The 18,970-nt window shown below is 36.7% G+C and overlaps 1 protein-coding gene across 1 annotated transcript; it reads right to left on the bottom strand.

Moving 5' to 3' along the window:
* Positions 1-906: 906 nt before the first annotated feature.
* IFNG (interferon gamma) lies at positions 907-5,598 on the bottom strand. The gene is made up of 4 exons (XM_039342672.1): positions 5,472-5,598; positions 3,933-4,007; positions 3,286-3,471; positions 907-1,138 (listed from the first exon to the last, which is right to left on the bottom strand). Exons 1-4 carry the CDS (start codon positions 5,583-5,585, stop codon positions 989-991), a joined length of 525 nt encoding a protein of 174 aa, XP_039198606.1. The 5' UTR covers positions 5,586-5,598; the 3' UTR covers positions 907-988.
* Positions 5,599-18,970: the final 13,372 nt, after the last annotated feature.

Genomic DNA, 18,970 nt, shown 5'->3' with positions numbered 1-18,970 from the left:
CATCACGAGTTTGACATGTCTGGTCTAGAAAGAGTGCAGAAAAGAGCAACAAAGATGATTAGAGAACTGGAGGTTAAAACATATAAAGAACGGTTGGTGAGATTGGGAATGTCTAGTTTAATGAAAAGAGGACTAGGGGTGACATGATAGCAGTGTTCCAATATCTAAGAGACTGCCACAAAAAAGAGGGGGTCAACATATTCTCCAAAGCACCTGAGGGCAGGACAAGAAGCAATGGATGGAAACTAATCAAGGAGAGAAGCAGCCTAAAACTAAGGAGAAATTTCCTGACAGTTAGAGCAATTAGTCAGTGGAACAACCTGACCAGAAGTGCTCCAACACTGGAAATTTTTAAGAAGAAATTGGACAGCCATTTGTCTGAAATGGTACAGGGTTTCCTGACTGAGAAGAGGGTTGGACTAGAAGATCTCCAAAGTCCCTTCCAGTTCTGTTATTCTGCTATATATTATTCTTATATTATTATCAAATATATAATTTGATCCTTTCATTCAAGGTATGCTCCACACTGTGCAATTTCAGCAAATTTTGCCCTGCATGTTACAAGCAAAACTAAATGACCCTCATGCATCCATGCAATTTGAGATCTCTAATCAAGAGATTACATCATACGGCAATAGACCCCACAACCAGGACACATACATAGTATATGGACATAAGGGTATTCAATAAATAAATAAATATATTCCAGCTGTATATTAAGAGCAAACCACCTCATAACCAATAAATGCAATAAATAAATCAATGGGAAATTGTAGATTGTAGTATTTTGAGTTTAATAATTAAATATACATGCATTCCATAAAAAACCACCAGATTTAATTTAAAAACAATTAAAAGATAAATATGGTTTTAATAAAATTAATCTTAGATAACACTATAAATTTTAAATAATTTAACATTTTAAACTGATAAATACCAATAAATAAATGTTATATATTAAAAGGATGTCTTAAAATAAGATAGACTGTTATCCTCGGAAATTTGGTATATGTCTCTTCTGCTTTCTTGGACTTTGTCCTCTACTTCTCCTTTGTCTTTTATTTTCTTCAGTGTTCACTTCAAACAAAACACGAAACATTTCAGCTACTGCCTTGCGTTGGATTTTCACATCATTCATCTATTTCAAATTAAAAATAGTAATACATTAAAAATAGTTGAAGATTATGAGAATAAAGCAATGTATTGTATATGCTATGTACAGTATATTTATTAAATAAAAATTGAGGTAGGTAGTAATAGTGTGTGTGCTAGAAAAAGTAAAAGGAATAAACGTTTTTCAAACTCCAATGCTCTAATCCAATAATGTAGAATTGGAAATTTCCAATGTCAGGTTCTATAATTCTTGAAGATTCCTCTTCAGCCTGTTGTGAATGTGATCACTGAAAATTAATAGCATGATTTTCTGCCGTTTTCAGGTCACTAACATATTAAAACTATGATATATAACTTTTACACACTTCAAAAGCAACAACATATTCCCAAATGCCTCCTTAAAATCAGGAAAACTGGAAAAAACAGGCCTTGTTCACATGAATGATGTTTTCCATATACCATAGATAATGCACTTGATTCCTAAGCCCCTCAAAATAACCCCAGAATTCTGGTTTTCTGTAAGGAACTACTACATTATTTTTATTCCTTCCCACTATAATAGGAGTGGGGAATGCATTGTTTAGATCAGTATTTCTCAACTGTGGCCTTGCTGGCTAGAGAATTCTGGAAGTTGAAGTCTACACATCTGAAAGCTGCCAAAGTTGGGAGTCTAACATAGATACTGCTGAACTGCAATCCACAATAATTTCATCCTGTATGACCTATGATGTATAAAGTTGGAGAACTCCTATTCTATCTCTGTAAAGGAATACAGAGATAACGTTGAAGAAGAATTGCAAGTGAGATTATGTTTGTCAGCCCTAAAAAGAGAAGTGGTGGTGAAATAGAGACTCCAAATAACCTTGTCTGGGTACTGTCTGGGGGCAGGGAGAAACTTTGACAGGTTTTCAAGATTTTGTTATTATACCTTGCTATATTAAAGTAGTTCCAGGAGCCTTGTGGTATCTGCTTCCTGTCCTGACCTATCTTGAAGGGTTGCCATTAATTTTGAAGGCTTGACTGGGTTTTCTCTGCCCCTTTTACACCAAAGAGAATCCGAGCAGGATAATTCTTATAATGCAGAATCTTGCAAAGGTTCTGTGCTTTCCTTTCCATCTCTATTCCTTCTGTTTTATACTTCAGCAAATCATAAGGGAGCCAGTCTGAGTCAGTCTAATTTTCATATACTTTTCCCCCACGTACTTAACATATGCTTTTTCTGCATTGGCTGTCTTTCTAAAGGCCTCTGGCTGCTTTCTCCATTGCCTTTTATGGAGAAATGGTGAACCAGATTAAGAAATCAACATTATGTAGACCAATACTACTTCTGTTGTAAAGTTATAATATTAGAATCCTGCCAGTCTGAAATATGCCTTCCCCCCCCCCTCCTTCTTTTGTATGAACTAGGAGGCGTATCTGAGACATTTACTCACATTGGGCTCCTAATCTGGAGTCAGGTTTCTTTCATCAGACCATTGCTTGGCAGAGGGTCTTCCTCCTGTTCCTCAAGGACAGTCCCTATTCTCTCTGCACCCTAAAGCAAAGGCCCCCAACCTTCTGGGCACCAGGGACTGGTTCCTTGGAGAAAGGTTTTTCCACGGACCAGAGAGTATGTGGTTTTGTGTGCTGCCTGCATCCCACAGACGGGGCTTGTTTGTGCGAACCAGTTGCTGGCATGCCACAGCCCGGTACGATCCTCAGACTGGGAGATGGGGATCCCTGCCCTAAAGTCTCTTTCTCATCCCCTCCTCTTTCTCAGGACTGAGCTGGTGCTTGTGCAATTGCTCTCACATTTCTTCTTCAAGATTATGCCAGTACTTCTCTACAGTATCAGTATTTTCTAATAAGAATTGGCCTAGATTCATTTGTCTTGCCTCCCATCACCCTAACTAGCATTGCCTGTGTGTAGGTAATGGATGTACAAGAGGAAATCTTGTTTTTCACAGTTACTGCACTGAGGCCTGAAGGTCTCTTTGCTATTTTATAATTGTTTGTCAGATAAACCCCTTAGTTCATACAATGGAGGGACGGGGGAAGCACATTTCAGACTTGCAGGATTCTAATATTATAATTTTACAATAGAAGTAGAGATGTTCTACATAATGATTGGTTTCTTAATTTTCTTTTAATTTTATCCTGTATTATAAAGCAAAGGAAATTGTTGATACTTACCGGAAGGTTTGCCACTTCAATAATATCATTTGCTTTCTTCAAACTTTCACTGAATTGTGTTTTATATTGTTCAAAGGCTTCTATTATCTCTCTGAGGTGCTCTGGAGTTTGATTTTTGGTTTTATTTTTCAACATGTTGCTGTACATGGAAATCATCTGTGCAAGTAAGATCTTTTTTTCATTGGCCTGCCAGAAAATCAGCAAAAAAGAAATATTTTGGTGACATTTCTCCAGTAACAGAAATTTGAACAATTCAAATAAAAGTTGTCCAGTTTTGGTTTTTGTTTTTTTTTTTTTTTTTTAATTTTACCGGAAGTATCCACACTCTGTCACTGATACCTTTGGCAAAACTCAATGTCAAAACAATTGCCAGCTGTTTATGAAATCAAAGTAACTTCTTAGAGTTTCTTCTGATGCATCTCCAAAATCATGTCAGTATGGTTGATAAAATTCCATCCTTCACATATAAGTTTTATATAAAAAATGTGAGCATTGTATAATTTAACAAAGCTGGCAATATATTCCATGTTCTTGTGTGTAGGGAAAAATATCTTCTATTGTCAAGTGTTTTGGAGTAATTGATATTTCAATTCAGGATTAGAGATAAAATATGTGTCCCTCTCCATCGAACAAATGGAAGAAATTACCTCTGTCCATAGTCCATTTTTAAATCTGTGTGTGAAAATAGATCCATTATCAGCGATGTCAGACTGACTGGTGTTCTGAAATACAAGATACAAATGGCTCAATCCACAATATAACATAATTCTTTAAAGTGAAAACTGTGGTTCAAATCCAAACTATGTATAGGACATTCTTAAAAGCTACAGTAGTACTTGGTCTCTGATTCCTCTATTCTACTTCTGCTCATAAATTCAGCTTAGAAAATGAAATAAATGTTTTAGAACTAAGCACATATTTGCCAACTTTATTGCCTTCCTTTTAAATTAGAGGTAGGAAGAACTCAAGGAATGATTTTTACTTCCCAAGAGCAGCGTATCAGGATAAGCAAAATAATGTATCATACCATTTGCAGCTGTTGTTAGTTTGTATTCTATAAGCATTACTAATGCTAAATTACTGTATTGTTATTATTTAAAAAATAGCACAATGTAGTAAATATAAACATTAGATTCAGCAATTACATTCTATTGGTTCTGGGTGCCAACAAAAACCTATTTTCCAAGAATCAAACAAGAAAATGCAGTACTAATTTACTAATTAATTCAACATAATTAAACAATGTTTACAACTATAGCTACTTTGACAATGAAAAAAAGCAGAATGCCTTAAAATACTAGTGCTACTATAACATTAATTGTTAAAGGAAAATGAAGAATAGAGCTCAACAACTTCTTCTGCATTGAAATATGGTATTATTTCTAACATTAAAAATTAAGATAAGTAGGCTGCATTTTCATCTGTGGAGTCAGTAAGTACTTTCATGAAAATATCCCTTGAGAAGTACAGTAGTACTAGTGTGTATTTACTGTGTGTAATTCAGTGTGTAGTGAATTATCAAATAGCCAAATTTTATTAACACCAAAACCTGCTTCAGGTAAAGATATCAATCATTGAGAATGACATTAATGAACTGTCAAGTTCAACACTTAAACTATATTTATTTTCAACAACCTTCTATAATTATAAATTACAAAATAAGAAAATTGTTTGACACTTCTTTGAATGAAAGCTTTGGAAAAATACATTTACATGAGGATGTTTAATTTGTCATATAACTATGAGAAGGCATTAGCCAAGTAATATATTCTAGTGTTAGTCAGTGAAAAAGTAGTAGAGGTTGCTCATTCAGAATGAAATACCTCAGATTATGTATTTGAACAAGTAGGCAACTCTGCCCATTTTTCTTAACTAGTCAATAAATTCTAATTCTAGAAAAAATATCATATACCAGTTTTATAACGTTATCATTTGTATTAAAATAAACAGTGATGTGTACGTGAACTAGTAGTTATAATTGCAAAACTTTTGGTCAACAGAATCTATGGTAAAAGCAAGTTCTAAATAATTTACCCCAAAGAACTAAAATGCAAATTATTAGAAGTCTATATCAAGCCACACTACATCAAACTGGGTAGCTGCTCCAAATTATAGCTGTAATTATGCTAGTTTTCAACCAAAAGGAGAAAAGAAACATTTAAAGGAAAGTTTGAAGGCATACTTACAAAATCATTCTCTAGCTTCAGTATAGAATCTTTTATATGTTCAAAAATTGAATCAGTAACGACATTAGAACAAGTACTCATTAGAATGAAAAAGAGACAAATCTTCCAAGCCATTATATCTAACCTAAGTAGAAAAACTATTTGCTACAGATCTGGAAACTAGAATCAGAGTAGTGTAACTTAACTGTCTACTTGCAAGTCTGATCTTCACCTCTCTGGATGCTGATATATATATATACTCAATCACTGAAATTTTTCAACCAAGCAGAATTACGTGTTTTAACACAATTCAGGAAATGATATTAGAGAAGAGGTGTTTTGGTTTTTATTAATAGTTCTGGTGTGGGATTTCACCATTTAGAGTTTCCTTTAAATGACAAGGCTCTTCATGTGTTGAATGTTACTTATCCAGGAATCAGCTCTATAAGGATCCTTCGAAAGCATGACCACATCAGCAAAAGGCAGAAGAAAATTTCCCTGTCAAGCCCCATGCTCACCTTTTGAAAGAAAACCCCTTAGACCAGGGGTAGGCAACCCAAAACACTCAAAGAGCCACTTGGACCCATTTCCCACCAAAAATAAAACACCGGGAGCCGCAAAACCCTTTTGATATCTAAAATAAAGATAACACTCCATATATCCTTTTTTACCTTTATTATAGGTGTGTGTGTTTGTGTGTGTGTATGTTTGTGTGTGTGTGTGTGTGTGTATGTGTGTGTGTGTATGTATGTCACCTGCCGGCATCATCAGAGCTTAAAATGCTAGGAAGTGAGGAAGTCCCTTATAAGCAAGCCAGACTTTGGCTTGGTTATAAGGGACTTCCTCACTTCCTAGTGTTTTAAGCCCTGATGATGCTGACAGGTGACGGCGAAAGCTTGGCGTTTTTTAATTAAACTTTTTATAGTTTTAACTACCCTGGTGCTCATTTTATATATATATATATATATATATATATATATATATATATATATATATACACATATATATGTTTTCTGAGGTTTTCGCGGGTATTTGTATGTAGGTCTTTGGTTGTTCGGGTTTTCTCCCACGTAAAATTGGAAGTGTCTTGGCGACGTTTCGACGAAGTCCCATTCGTCATCTTCAGGCTGGTGTTTTCAGCTTCGTGCTTTGCTGCTCAAGCACGAAGCTGAAAACACCAGCCTGAAGATGACGAATGGACTTCGTCGAAACGTCGCCAAGACACTTCCAATTTTACGCGGGAGAAAACCCGAACAACCAAAGACCTATACTATATATATATATATATATATATATATATATATATATATATATATATATATAATAAAATGAGCACCATACATACATACATACATACATACACACACACACACAAACGTAAAAAAGGATATATGCAGTGTTATCTTCATTTTAGATGTCAAATGGTCTCTCTCTGTGTCCCTCTCTCTCCCTCCCTCTCTCTCTATCTGTCCTTGGTCTGCCAGTCCTCTTCCCCACTCTCTTTCTTTTTCTCTCTCTCTCTCTTTCCTCTCTCTCTCTCCCTCCCTTTCTCTCTCTTTCTCTCCCCCTCTCTCCCTCTCTCCTATCTGCTGCTCACCTGGCAACCTGGCTTCAAGCTGTTCTCCAACAAACTCAGGGGTAGGCAACCTGGGCTCTTTTATGACTCATGGACTCCAACTCCCAGAATTCCTGAGCCAGCATGGCTGGGCTAGCTAGCTCTCTCCTGCTCTTCCTGCTTCCTGCAGAGACGCAGCAAAGGGAGGAGCTCCGCCCAATAAGCTTTTCATCTCCTTGGAGAACACTGTGAGTGCATTCTCTTTGAGAGGGGGGGGCAGGGAAGCACAATTGCCTCTCTTTGTCTCTGTCTCTCTCTGCAAATGGCAAAGGAGGCTGGGAGCCACAGGGGAAGGCTCAAAGAGCTGCATGCGGCTCTGGAGCCGCAGGTTGCCGACCTGTGCCTTAGACTGTACCCAAATTTAGTATCTTTGTGGGTAAAGGTGCGTGACAGGAAATTAGGATATGAGGAATAATGCTCAAAGAATGCATTTTAACCACTCAGATATATAAAGAAATCCACTTCATGTCATTAATGGGTCAGTTTGATACATGTACAGCATATGTTTGAGTAAATAACATAAAGTAAATATAAACCTTCATCTTCCTTATCTTTAAAACAAAAATACCAGAAAGGTAAAGCATACTTTCCATAAATAAGGTAATAACTATAGATATAGATGTGTTCATATCATATTTACATTTTTTTTTATTAAATCAAGAAATAAGGACATGGTTGATATTCTGTACTCTGTTAAGTCCTATAAAAACCCACCTGGAAAATGACCCAATGTAATCCCATAGCAGATTTATTGAATATATTGATTTTCAGTTATGGTAAGAGAAATGAGGTGCCATAGTGCATTACAAATAACAAGGTCACAGTAGAGGAATTCTCACCAAAATTGACAGTATGTTATATCTTATATCTCAGGAAAAGACTGTGTCAAATTTTACCCACAGAAAATATGAGTGAAATATGGAAATACAACTATATCCCTGCATACCTCCAGAAGGCAAATCTTTAGTCTTCTTAACCAGAATAACAGAATAACAGAATTGGAAGGGACCTTGGAGGTCTTCTAGACCAGTGGTTCTCAACCTTTTTAATGCCGCGACCCCCAACCGGTCGTAAGTCGAGGACTACTCAACTGGTGCAGCACCATTTGCAGAATGGGACTTTTGGCGGGCTCAGCAGGGCAGAGACAGCCTGGACAATTCCTATTGCCTTTTGAAAGCCAATAGAATGAGACTCTATTCAAGAGAGTCTATTCTATTGGCTTTCAAAAGCCAATAGAATAAAAGGGAGTAGCACAGCTAAGGAAAAGGGGAAAAAATGGCAGACTGCGTTGTTTGGCAACCCCCGTGAAATGGTCGTTCGACCCCCAAATGGGGTCCCGACCCACAGGTTGAGAACCACTGTTCTAGACCAACCTTCTGCTCAAGCAGGAAACCCTATACCATTTCAGACAAATGGTTGTCCAATCTCTTCTTTAAAACTTCCTGTGTTGGAGCACCCACAACTTTTGGAGGCAGGTTGTTCCACTGACTAATTGTTCTAACTGTCATGAAAATTCTCTTTAGTTCTAGGCTGCTTCTCTCCTTGATTAGTTTCCATCCACTGCTTCTTATCCTGCCTTCACATGCTTTAGATTATATATTGACCCCCTCTTTTTTGTGGCAGCTTCTTAGATATCGGAACACTGCTATCATATCACCCCTAGTCCTTCTTTTCATTAAACTACACATACTGAATTCCAGCAACCGTTCTTTATATGTTTTAGCCTCCAGTTCCCTAATCATCTTTGTTGCTCTTCTCTACACTCTTTCTAGAGCAGGGGTGTCAAACTGCCAGTCCGCAGGCCGGGCACATCACGCAGAAGTTGCACCCACCCCATTGTCGGCAATGGCAAAACAGTCCCAATACGTCGCGCAACATCACATGACGTCGTGAGTTTGTCATGTCTGTTCTAGAATCTCAATGTCTTTTTTACATCATTGCAACCAAACCTTGATGCAGTATTCCAAGTGTGGACTTACCAAGGCGTTATAAAGTGATATGAGCACTTCACATGATCTTGATTCTATCCCTCTGTTATTGCAGCCTAGGACTATGTTGTTGCTTTTTTGGCAGCTGCAGCACACTGCTGGCTCATATTTAAGTGATTATCCACTAGGACTCCAAGATCCCTCTCACAATTACTACTATTGAGCCAGATACTACCTATACCATACCTGTGCAATTGGTTTTTCTTCCCTAAAAGTAGAATCTTACTTTTTTCACCATTGAATTCCATTTTGTTAGATAGGGCCCAATGTTCAAGTCTGTCAAAATCCTTCTGTACCTTAAGCCTATCTTCTATTCCTGCCAGCTTGGTGTCTGCAAATTTGATGAGTTCCCATCTATCCCCTCATCTAAATCATTGATGAAGATATAGTATTGAAGAGTACTGGGCTTAAGACAGAGCCTTGGGCTATCCCACTGCATATTTCCCTCTATGTATTTACAATTCCATTAAGAACTACACATTGAGTGTGGTTGGTCAACCAGTTACAATACCATCTGGTGGTGATGTTAGCTAATCCACATTTATCAAGTAATAGGTTGGAGTCTTTAGTGCTGTGACTGCCTTAATGCCATGACCTCTGTACTCTACTTCCATTGAAAAAGACTAATTTAAAAATAGTTTCAACTGTAAATTTATTAGCTATTTTGGTATTGTTACATGTGATATTTCTCAAATTATTAAATTTAATATGAATAAGGTACATAGAGAAAATATTTGGATACTGATAGATTAGAGCTTTTAAATCTTACTCTTTGGAACAGGACAAAAACTGTCAAAATAAATATCCTAAAATGTTTTATGTCTCTCATGGAATTCCCAAAGACGTGTCTGGAAAATATTTTAAGATATACATTCTATATATTTTAATAGGAACTCCTTACTTCTGAACCCACGGTTTTTTTAAAAAATGTAGTTTTCAATTAAAAATGGTAGCTTTGGTTTTTCAAATCTTGAATTTAACATTATGCATATATTTTTTTACTGGTACTAATGTAAACATAGCTTTACTTAGGCCATATTTGCACATATAGTTAAGCTATTCCTCATGCCAGCTTTATTCTAAATCAATTTAAGAAAATCCAGATTAGATTAGATTAGATATTAGATTAAATTAAAGAGAGAAACTACAGAGAGAGAAACTACAGAATCACTACATCTACTGGTTTTCACATATACATAATGTGCATATACATACAGAATTAATTGATTGTGTGTGGGGGGGTATTCAAAATTAAAGTATCAAAATGCATATACACATAGAGATAATAAGCAACTTTCTTTAAAAAAAGAAAAACTTTCAAACTGCTCCGTTTCTATTATATTTGAGAACCAATACTACTATGGTTATTATAATACCACAATAGCCACCATATTTGTCTTATAAATGGAAAATTGCCAGTTCAAAACCCATAGAAACTTTTTAATCACTATTTTTTATTTACCTTAACTTATTTTCTGCATACTTTTTAATTAAAAATTACAATGGTGAACCATTTTAGCATTCTTTCAATCAACTGAGGTAGAAGGGTTTCACCCCCAGAAACCAAAAAGCCCATAGATAATATCTGAAACTTGCTATATTCTGGGGAAAAGTCATTTCTGGACATCCATATTCTTTTGAATCCCATGTATATTAATTGAAAATTTGAGAGGTGGGCAACAGAAATTGATTCTCCATGTTGTTCTTATTGCTAAGAGATGCTGGAAAAACACAGATGTGGCCCCAATTAGTGAGTGGCTTGAAGGTGCATGACTATCTGTGACACAAACAAGTGGCTGACAGATGTAAAATATGATCAACCTCTAAAATACAATCTGTGCAGCATTTCTCGCTATATTTAAGATTTCACCTAGTAGTCCATGTGATATGTTGGATTCTCTTTTCTGAGATCCACACTAGAATTTCTTGGATAACATTACATTTACTATGTTCAAAGTTGCCTTTGTAAATAAAGATTTTCAGTAGAAAAATGGTTATATTTTGCAGAAAATATATATACCAGTATTTTACATGTTAGGACTTCTACAGTTCTATTGACCAAAAAAGGTAGATAGGCAGCTATTCCACCCATTCTCTGATATTCTAGTGTGAGAACTAAATATTGTGTGATTGCAAATGAATCCTTTGTGTTAATTTTTCAATTTAGGTTAACTCAATTAGCGATGCTAAAATGTTAAACAGTATGAAATCCTATGACTTTTTTTATAAAAGGTAGAGAAGCATGTTTAAAGAATCAGATACAGTACAAAACATATAAGGAAATATGTTGTATCCAAATAAGCTTATGATATGAAATTACAAAATTATGGAACCAGTAGAAGCAACTGCATTGCAAATTCAGAGAGAAGGTGCATATAACTGAAATATAACATAACAACAAAAAGCTGCATTTTGGCCCAAAGATGGTGAAAATAGCAAAACTTAGGTATGATATTGAGAGAGTATTAACTTGTCTGAATGTCTGGGTTTTTATTTATTGTTTTAAATAAAATATTTCTAAACTTATAGCTGGAAAATTAAGGAAAGCCAGCTAATAAGTTTTCCAAAAAGAACAAGAATCTAAGCCAGATAAAATGCTCAATCTAAGAAGCTCTAAATTCTCAACTTTAAAAGAGGAATTCTTTCTTCTCTCTGCAGCCTTTGGATGGTGTAGTACCATTCTCTTCCATACTGTTCATTATCTATATGAAGCCTTGGGAGAGAATATTAGGGGATGTGAGTTAGTATCATCTTTATGCAATAGTTCACGGATCGATGTTGGTTTCCACTGTAGCAGCTGTAGCAGCGCTGTAGGAGGACTAGAGCCTGGATGAAATTTAACAAACTAAAGCTGAATCCTGACAAATGTGGGGAACTTTAGTTTGTGATATTTGTATTGAATTTTGCTTGAACGGTGTATGATCATACTTCCATTGCGTGACTGCACCCAGGATTGTAACCTGGGATGCTTCTCAATCCTGCATTTTTCCTGAATGCTGATGTGTATCAAGAAGTGCCTTCTATCAATTGTATTTAATTTACCAAGGTTGTCCCTTCCTGATAGATCAGATACGGCTTCTGATTTATGATCTGTTTTTCTCCCCAATATTGTTATGCATTCTATAGGTACAGTTTATGCCTTTGAAGGGAATTGAGAAGATGCAGCTAGTCCAAAATGCAGCAACCAGATGTCCATCACGTGTCTCATCAAGAATATGTGACATCAAGTCCTGACTTAGCCACATGGCTCTCTATTGTTTTGCAAATCTTTTTTTTTTAAACTCTACTACTTGTGACCTGCCGCCCAAGGGATCAGCTCTCCCAATATTTCATTAACTGAAAGCTCCATTCCTTGATTAGAGATCTGCTTGGCTGCCATTAGAAAAAAAGCTTGACTAGAAATAACTAAAGTTAGGGTCTTCTAAGTAGCAGCACCAATTGTCTTCCAGCTGATGTGCAATTTTTTTTCCAGCTGATGTGCTTTTAGAGAGGATTGGAAAAAATGAAAACCTATATATCTAATGCTATTGGCTTTATGTCATGTTTTATCAGTTGTTTATGGCATATTGTTTATGGCATATTTAAATCACCAGATAGCACTTACCAGAAGTAATATGATACAAATATGTCAGTGAGGGATCTTTGGTGCTCTCTGAGCTTGGTTGTTTTCTTGCAGATATTTCATTACCCAAACTAGGTAACATCATCAGTGCTAGAATCTAGGACTAGCACTGATAATGTTACCTAGTTTAGATAATGAAATGTCTGCAAGAAAACAAACAAGCTCAGAGAGTACAAGAACTCCTCATTTCAACCTTGGGCTACAAATATTTTCCTTTTTTGCTTTAGAGGACGGGTGTCAAACTCACAATATCACGTGATGTGTTGCAATGTATCACAACTTTTTTCCCATTGCTGGCAATGGGGTGGGTGCGGTTTTGGTGTGATGCATCCGGCCCGCAGGCCGGCACTTTGAGACCCCTGCTTTAGAGCCATGGTGGTGCCGTGGTTAAAATGCAATATTGCAGGCTAACTCTGCTGACTGCCAGCAGTTTGATCCTGACCAGCTCAAGGTTGACTCAGCTTCCATCCTTCTGAGGTTGATAAAATGAGGATCCAGACTGTTGGAGGCAATATACTGACTCTGTAAACTGCTTAGAGAGGCTGTAAAGCACTATGAAGCAGTATATAGGTCTAAGGGCTATTGCTATTGTTTGTAGTCAATGTTGATTACTGGCGACTGCCTGGACAAGTCCCTGCAGTTTTCTTGGCAAATTTTGGGAGTGATTTGCCATTGCCTGCTTCTAGGACTCAGAGAGAGGGACTGGCCTAAGGTCACCCAGCTGGCTTTGAGCATAAGGCAAGACTAGAATTCATGATCTTCTAGTTTCTAGCCTGGGGCCTTAACCACTATACCAAACTGGCTCTCTATGATAGAAAATATATTTTTAAAAATCAGTTCTACACCATATAAAAATGAAGGAATAAAGTGATTACCAAGAATAACTGAACTTTCTGTTGTGCCTTCATGCACTTGTAGCTTCTGATATTCCAGACTTTCACTAGAAGGAGTTTCGTAACGTGCTACATTTTAGTAATAGTACCAATATTTGCTATGCTGCAAGTGAATGAATATTATCAATAGGCAAAATTACTTCATTTTTTTCCTAACTTATCAATGGAACTAAAAAAAACTACCTAAAAAAGAATGAAAGCACATTTCAGACTGTCCCCATTTTGAAATGGGGATACACAGTTCCAGGTATGTCTGTGCAGGAAAGCTCTTCTTTTTACTTTCCATCATACAAAATTGCCATTCCTAGTTATAATGACTAAGCAAGGCAGTGTTTTTAAAGAAACAAAAGCCAGCATACAAAGTAAGGTTTACCACTTATGACTAGGTGAGAAACTCCGTCATTATTCAGTCCAACTACTGGTGGCAGTTTAGGTGAAACCAAGCCAGCTAATGAAAAATTTGTTATGAAGAATTTCCAGCCCACCTTAAGTGCATATATGAGGCAATCTGCAACTCCTCTGAGGTTTCAAGATGCATTAATCTATACAGATCCTGCAAAATTCTGCATTCTAACAACATGTCAAAATCCATTTAAGTCCTGGGCAGGAGATGCCTTTCACATCATTGGTTCAGCCTCACTTCAAGCAGTTGCGTGGAAAATATTGAGAAGTAGATGCATTGTGAACAAATGAAAATCCATACTGTGTCTTGTTGCCACTAGATACAGGTAGTCCTCGACATATAACAGTTCATTTAGTGACCATTCAAAGTTACGGCACTGAAAAATGTGACTTATGACTGTTTTTCACACCTATGACCATTGCAGCATCCCCAAGATCATGTGATCAAAATTCAGATGCTTGGCAACTGGTTCGTATTTATGATGGTTGCAGAATCCCAAGGTCATTTGATCATCTTTTGTGAGCTTCTGACAAGCAAAGTTAATGGGGAAGCCGGAGTCACTTAACAACTGGGTTACTAACTTACCAATTGCAGTGATTCACTTAACAACTATGGCAAGAGAAGTCTTAAAACGGGGCAAAACTCACTTAACAAATGTCTCGCTTAACAACAGAAAATTTTGGGCTCAAATGTGATCATAAGTCAAGGACTACCTATATTGCAGGGTACACCTTCTATCTTTAGGGGCCAGAAGTCCTTTACCCCACATTCAATAGCTACAAACATGCCTTAGATCAGCTTTGCCAATGTTATACTTCATATGTGATTTTTTTTTAAAGATACAGCAATGTCATTTTCTTGCAGCAACAACTACCAAAACTCATGTGGTGTTCAGAAACAGGAAGAAAGCCCTATTGTTATTTGTACACATGGTGCCCATTCCAGTCATTGTGTATTACTTTCAAGGTCAATTAGATGAGCTGACACATGGAAAATAGGTTACTCTTGACATGGCCTCTTCTGCTTTTAATCCATGGTGCTGTCTCATGATGCTCAATGATAAGACTCTGAAAAATATGGGATTTGCTGGCAAAAATTAGCTTTGTTAGGCCCACTTTACTTAAGCAATTTTTAATACAGATGTTCCTCATTTCTTACCATTTTTCAGGGTGGTAATCTTTAGAGAATGCTTAAAATTCACAGTGTGGTTTATTTATGTATATGAAGCTCTTTACTCAGGCTTCCTGTAACTCAGAGTGGGCAACTTTGTGGCCTGTGAGCACTGCAGGGCATACATTTTATACATTGACATCATAATAGAAATAAGGTTGAAATTTGGAGTGGGGAGAATAACAGGATTTACTCAATGTAGAAATGTTTAGCTTATTAAGGTGATACAAATAGCTATTTTATTTGGTTGGAACCTAGGGACTGGGAGGATCTAAGAACTGTAAAAATAGAGCTCTCTTGCAGTTGGCCCATCATCACTATAGTCACTCTAAAGCTCAGAAATTTATTTTAAAAGCTTCTCTGTGGGCTTCTCTTGGGCTTCCAGTTCCATAGTTGAGGTTACCGCCAGATTACTCTTTCTCTCACTTTGATTTCTGCAACTAAATTTATCCACTGGAAAGTAAATTTTCTTCTTAAGCAGAATTACTTTTTTTTCCACTGATGTCCCATGCTTAGAATTTTCCTTGTTAACAGGGAATGTTACGAATGACAAAACAGCAGCAATTTTCCAGTTTGCGGGTCATTATGACAATCCTTCATACCAATTTGGAAAAGATTTCAACTCACTCTGTAGAATGTTGAGCAGAAAAAAAAACGATGCTTCATGACTGATTTTGGTATTTCAAGCAATAACGATTTGGTTCTTGCAGTTAGGGATGAAGAGCTATTATACATAGAACTCTTTCTTTTTTCTTTTTTTCTTTTTTTCTTTCTTTTTTCTTTCTTTCAGAACTCAAGTAGGAAATAATTCAAAGCGCTGTGTTTTTTTCTCTAAGATGTCACCCTCAGCTTTGAAACTCCAGCCTTTTCAAAACTGAAAGGCATAAAGAGAGGAAGCTTTGAGTATTCACCCATCTTTTCTTCCATACACAGCAGTGGAAACACTGTGTGTTCACTTCTTCTCCGGCATGTTCTCGGTTAACTCAACCAGACAGAACTAATCAGTGAGAAGTGATCTTGGCTTCGTGTCTGGCTGAGAATATTTCCTGTTCTCTTACGAGTTGTCACCCATCTTATCACCTAAGATTAGCATTATTGAAAAACAAGAGAGGCATCATTCCATCAATGGATTATCTAACAACTCCTAATATTTTCAAAACCAAACAAAATAATTAAGAAATTATTCTAAATGAATAATATCAGCATACACACAAAAAGTTTATTATCTTGCAGTATGGTTTATTTTTTAAATTAAAGCAAGCCCTACTGCAAGATAAGTTTTGTTGTGTGTATGTTGACATTATTCATTTAGGTATCTATGCCTTCCTTCTCATAACTATTTTTCTAATAGCTCTGTAATTATTTTTCCATTTTTGCTCGGCACATTTTTCACTGTGGCCATACAGAGAAGATCGTTGTGCATGCTTATTGCTCTGTTTGCCCTATTTCTGTATACACCGTAGTGCATTAAGAATTTAATTAACTTCTTACTATTACTATTCAAACTACCATTTTTAGTGGATTTATTTCTGAGGAGATACAGGGGAGTCAGCAGAAACCAATAATAATTTCCAGATCCCTGCCAAGGACAAAAACCTACTCTAGGAAGCAACAGGGTTGGAAAAACTGGCAGGCCCTGGTAGATGCTACAAATTCCCCTGATCTTCTGACCAGGGGAGCCAGAATCACAGCATGCCCAGTTAGAATCCAAGAACCAAGCTGCAGTGCCTTTCTAGTAGGACATCACTCTCGGAGCTCCACTGGTACCCAACAATAGCTGGTACCCAACTAATGGCCAAGAAGAGATTGGTCAGCAATGCTCACATGAAGCCCAGACAAGGCTGAAATAATACCTAGTACTCCTCCTCCCTTGATGGACAGGTCCCTAGCACTCATGGATACTGTATTCTGATTTTTGGCAATTCCTTGTATTACAGGAATTGATCCACAGATTGAGATAGCAAAAGTAGGATTTACAGAGAAATGTTTGTGGGACACAAAAAGAAGTGGGCTATGTTTGTTTGGCTTGGAAAGGCAGGATACACTTAGGTGGCAAGGGACAGAAGCAATTATTTATGGAGATCATTTTACTTCTCTGTTGCCTTTTTTCTGCCCTCTGGAATATCATCCCCCTGGTGTTTCATCCAGCTCCAATCATGTCATTAACTCCAAAAATCTAATTTTGTAAACAGACCAGAAGTCAAGGCTATTTGTGATTCTGGCTGATAGATAAAGGGTGTGTGCATGAATTTGAGGGGGGTTCCCTCCCCCCAATATATTGCATCTATTTGTTTGATATTGCATGTTTGTGGGGTTTTTAAATTTATTTAGATTTAATTTTATGTGCCACCTTGAGTGCCACTCACAGTCTGGCATTTTAGCTACTATTGATTCCTTTTTACAGGACTTTATGAGCATAATTTTAGTTTTAAAAATGCATAAAAAATATTTATATATACACATCCCTACTTAGTTCCATAGGATATTGGACACAAAGTTGTATTATAGCAACTCATTCTAAGCAAGCATGTAACTAGTTAGTTTAGATTGCAAGTGATGCCTGCAAACCAGCAAAGTCTTTAAAATTTAGTAAGTAAGTTTCATATTCTATAATTGGCAGGTAGAGTTAGACAAAGGAAACATTCTCTAGACTCTTACACTTTCACTATATATAGTTAAGAGGCATATCAAGCTAGTTATCTGTGTGTCTTAAGTTCTCAGTGTAATACAACCAGGACTGATTTTTCTAACCTTTAAATGCCTTCTGGTTCAAAGAGAAATTTTCATATGGAAGAAATGTTGCCAATTTTAAATTCCAGAATCACTGTCTGTCTCAAGGATGCCACAGAACTGGAGAATGGCGAGGCTAGAAGAAACGTCTAGTCCACTGTTGCCTAGTGCAGGAATCCACTAATTTAAATTAAATAGTATAATTAAACTGATTCCTGGATTTGTGATGTCAAAGTGCTAAAAAAGGAGCAATCCTATTTTAAATTTTAATAACTCCCGGCACTAGACAGTTTGATAACCATTGTATTATTGATGTAGCAACTTGTTATATTTTTTATCTTTGTTAAAATAATACTGCTTTCTATAGATGTGTGGATATATCCTAATCATTAACTACTTTGACATTTCTTGTTTTGAACGATAAATTATTGTTGGAACTGGTTGTACCTAATCTAGATAGTACTTCTAGGAACAAAACTGGCTGACTAGCTGTACTTAGTGTGTGGTCCTCAATGGAACTGCATCTACATGGTGGGAAGTGTGTAGTGGGGTGCCCCAGGGCTCTGTTCTGGGTCCAGTGCTCTTCAACATCTTCATCAATGATTTAGATGAGGGGATGGATGGATGGGGAACTCATCAAATTTGCAGATGACACCAAGCTGGGAGAATAGCCAACACTCCAGAAGATAGGCTTAAGATACAGAAGAATATTGACAGCTCTAATAAAATGAAATTCAATGGTGAAAAAAGTAAGGGTCTACATTTAGGCAAGAAAAACCAAATGCACAGGTATAGTAGCAATTGTGAGAGGGATCTCGGAGTCCTAGTGGACAATCACTTAAATATCAGCCAGCAGTGTGCTGCAGCTGCCAAAAAAGCCAACACAGTGCTAGGCTGCATTAACAGAGAAATAAAATCAAGATCAGTGTTAATATCACTTTACAGTGCCTTGGTAAGGCAACACTTGGAATACTGCATCCAGTTTTGGTCACCACAATGTAAAAAAGATGTTGAGACTCTAGAAAGAATACAGAGAACAGCAACAAAGATGATCAGGGGACTGAAGGCTAAAACATATAAGGAACAGTTGCTGGAATTG

The sequence above is a fragment of the Crotalus tigris genome, unplaced genomic scaffold (genome assembly GCF_016545835.1).
Source record: "Crotalus tigris isolate CLP2741 ecotype Arizona unplaced genomic scaffold, ASM1654583v1 scf7180000017801.1383879, whole genome shotgun sequence".
In the NCBI taxonomy this organism is placed as follows: domain Eukaryota; kingdom Metazoa; phylum Chordata; class Lepidosauria; order Squamata; family Viperidae; genus Crotalus; species Crotalus tigris.
Note: the sequence above shows the minus strand (reverse complement) of the source record. Positions and strands in the feature narration are given on the sequence as shown.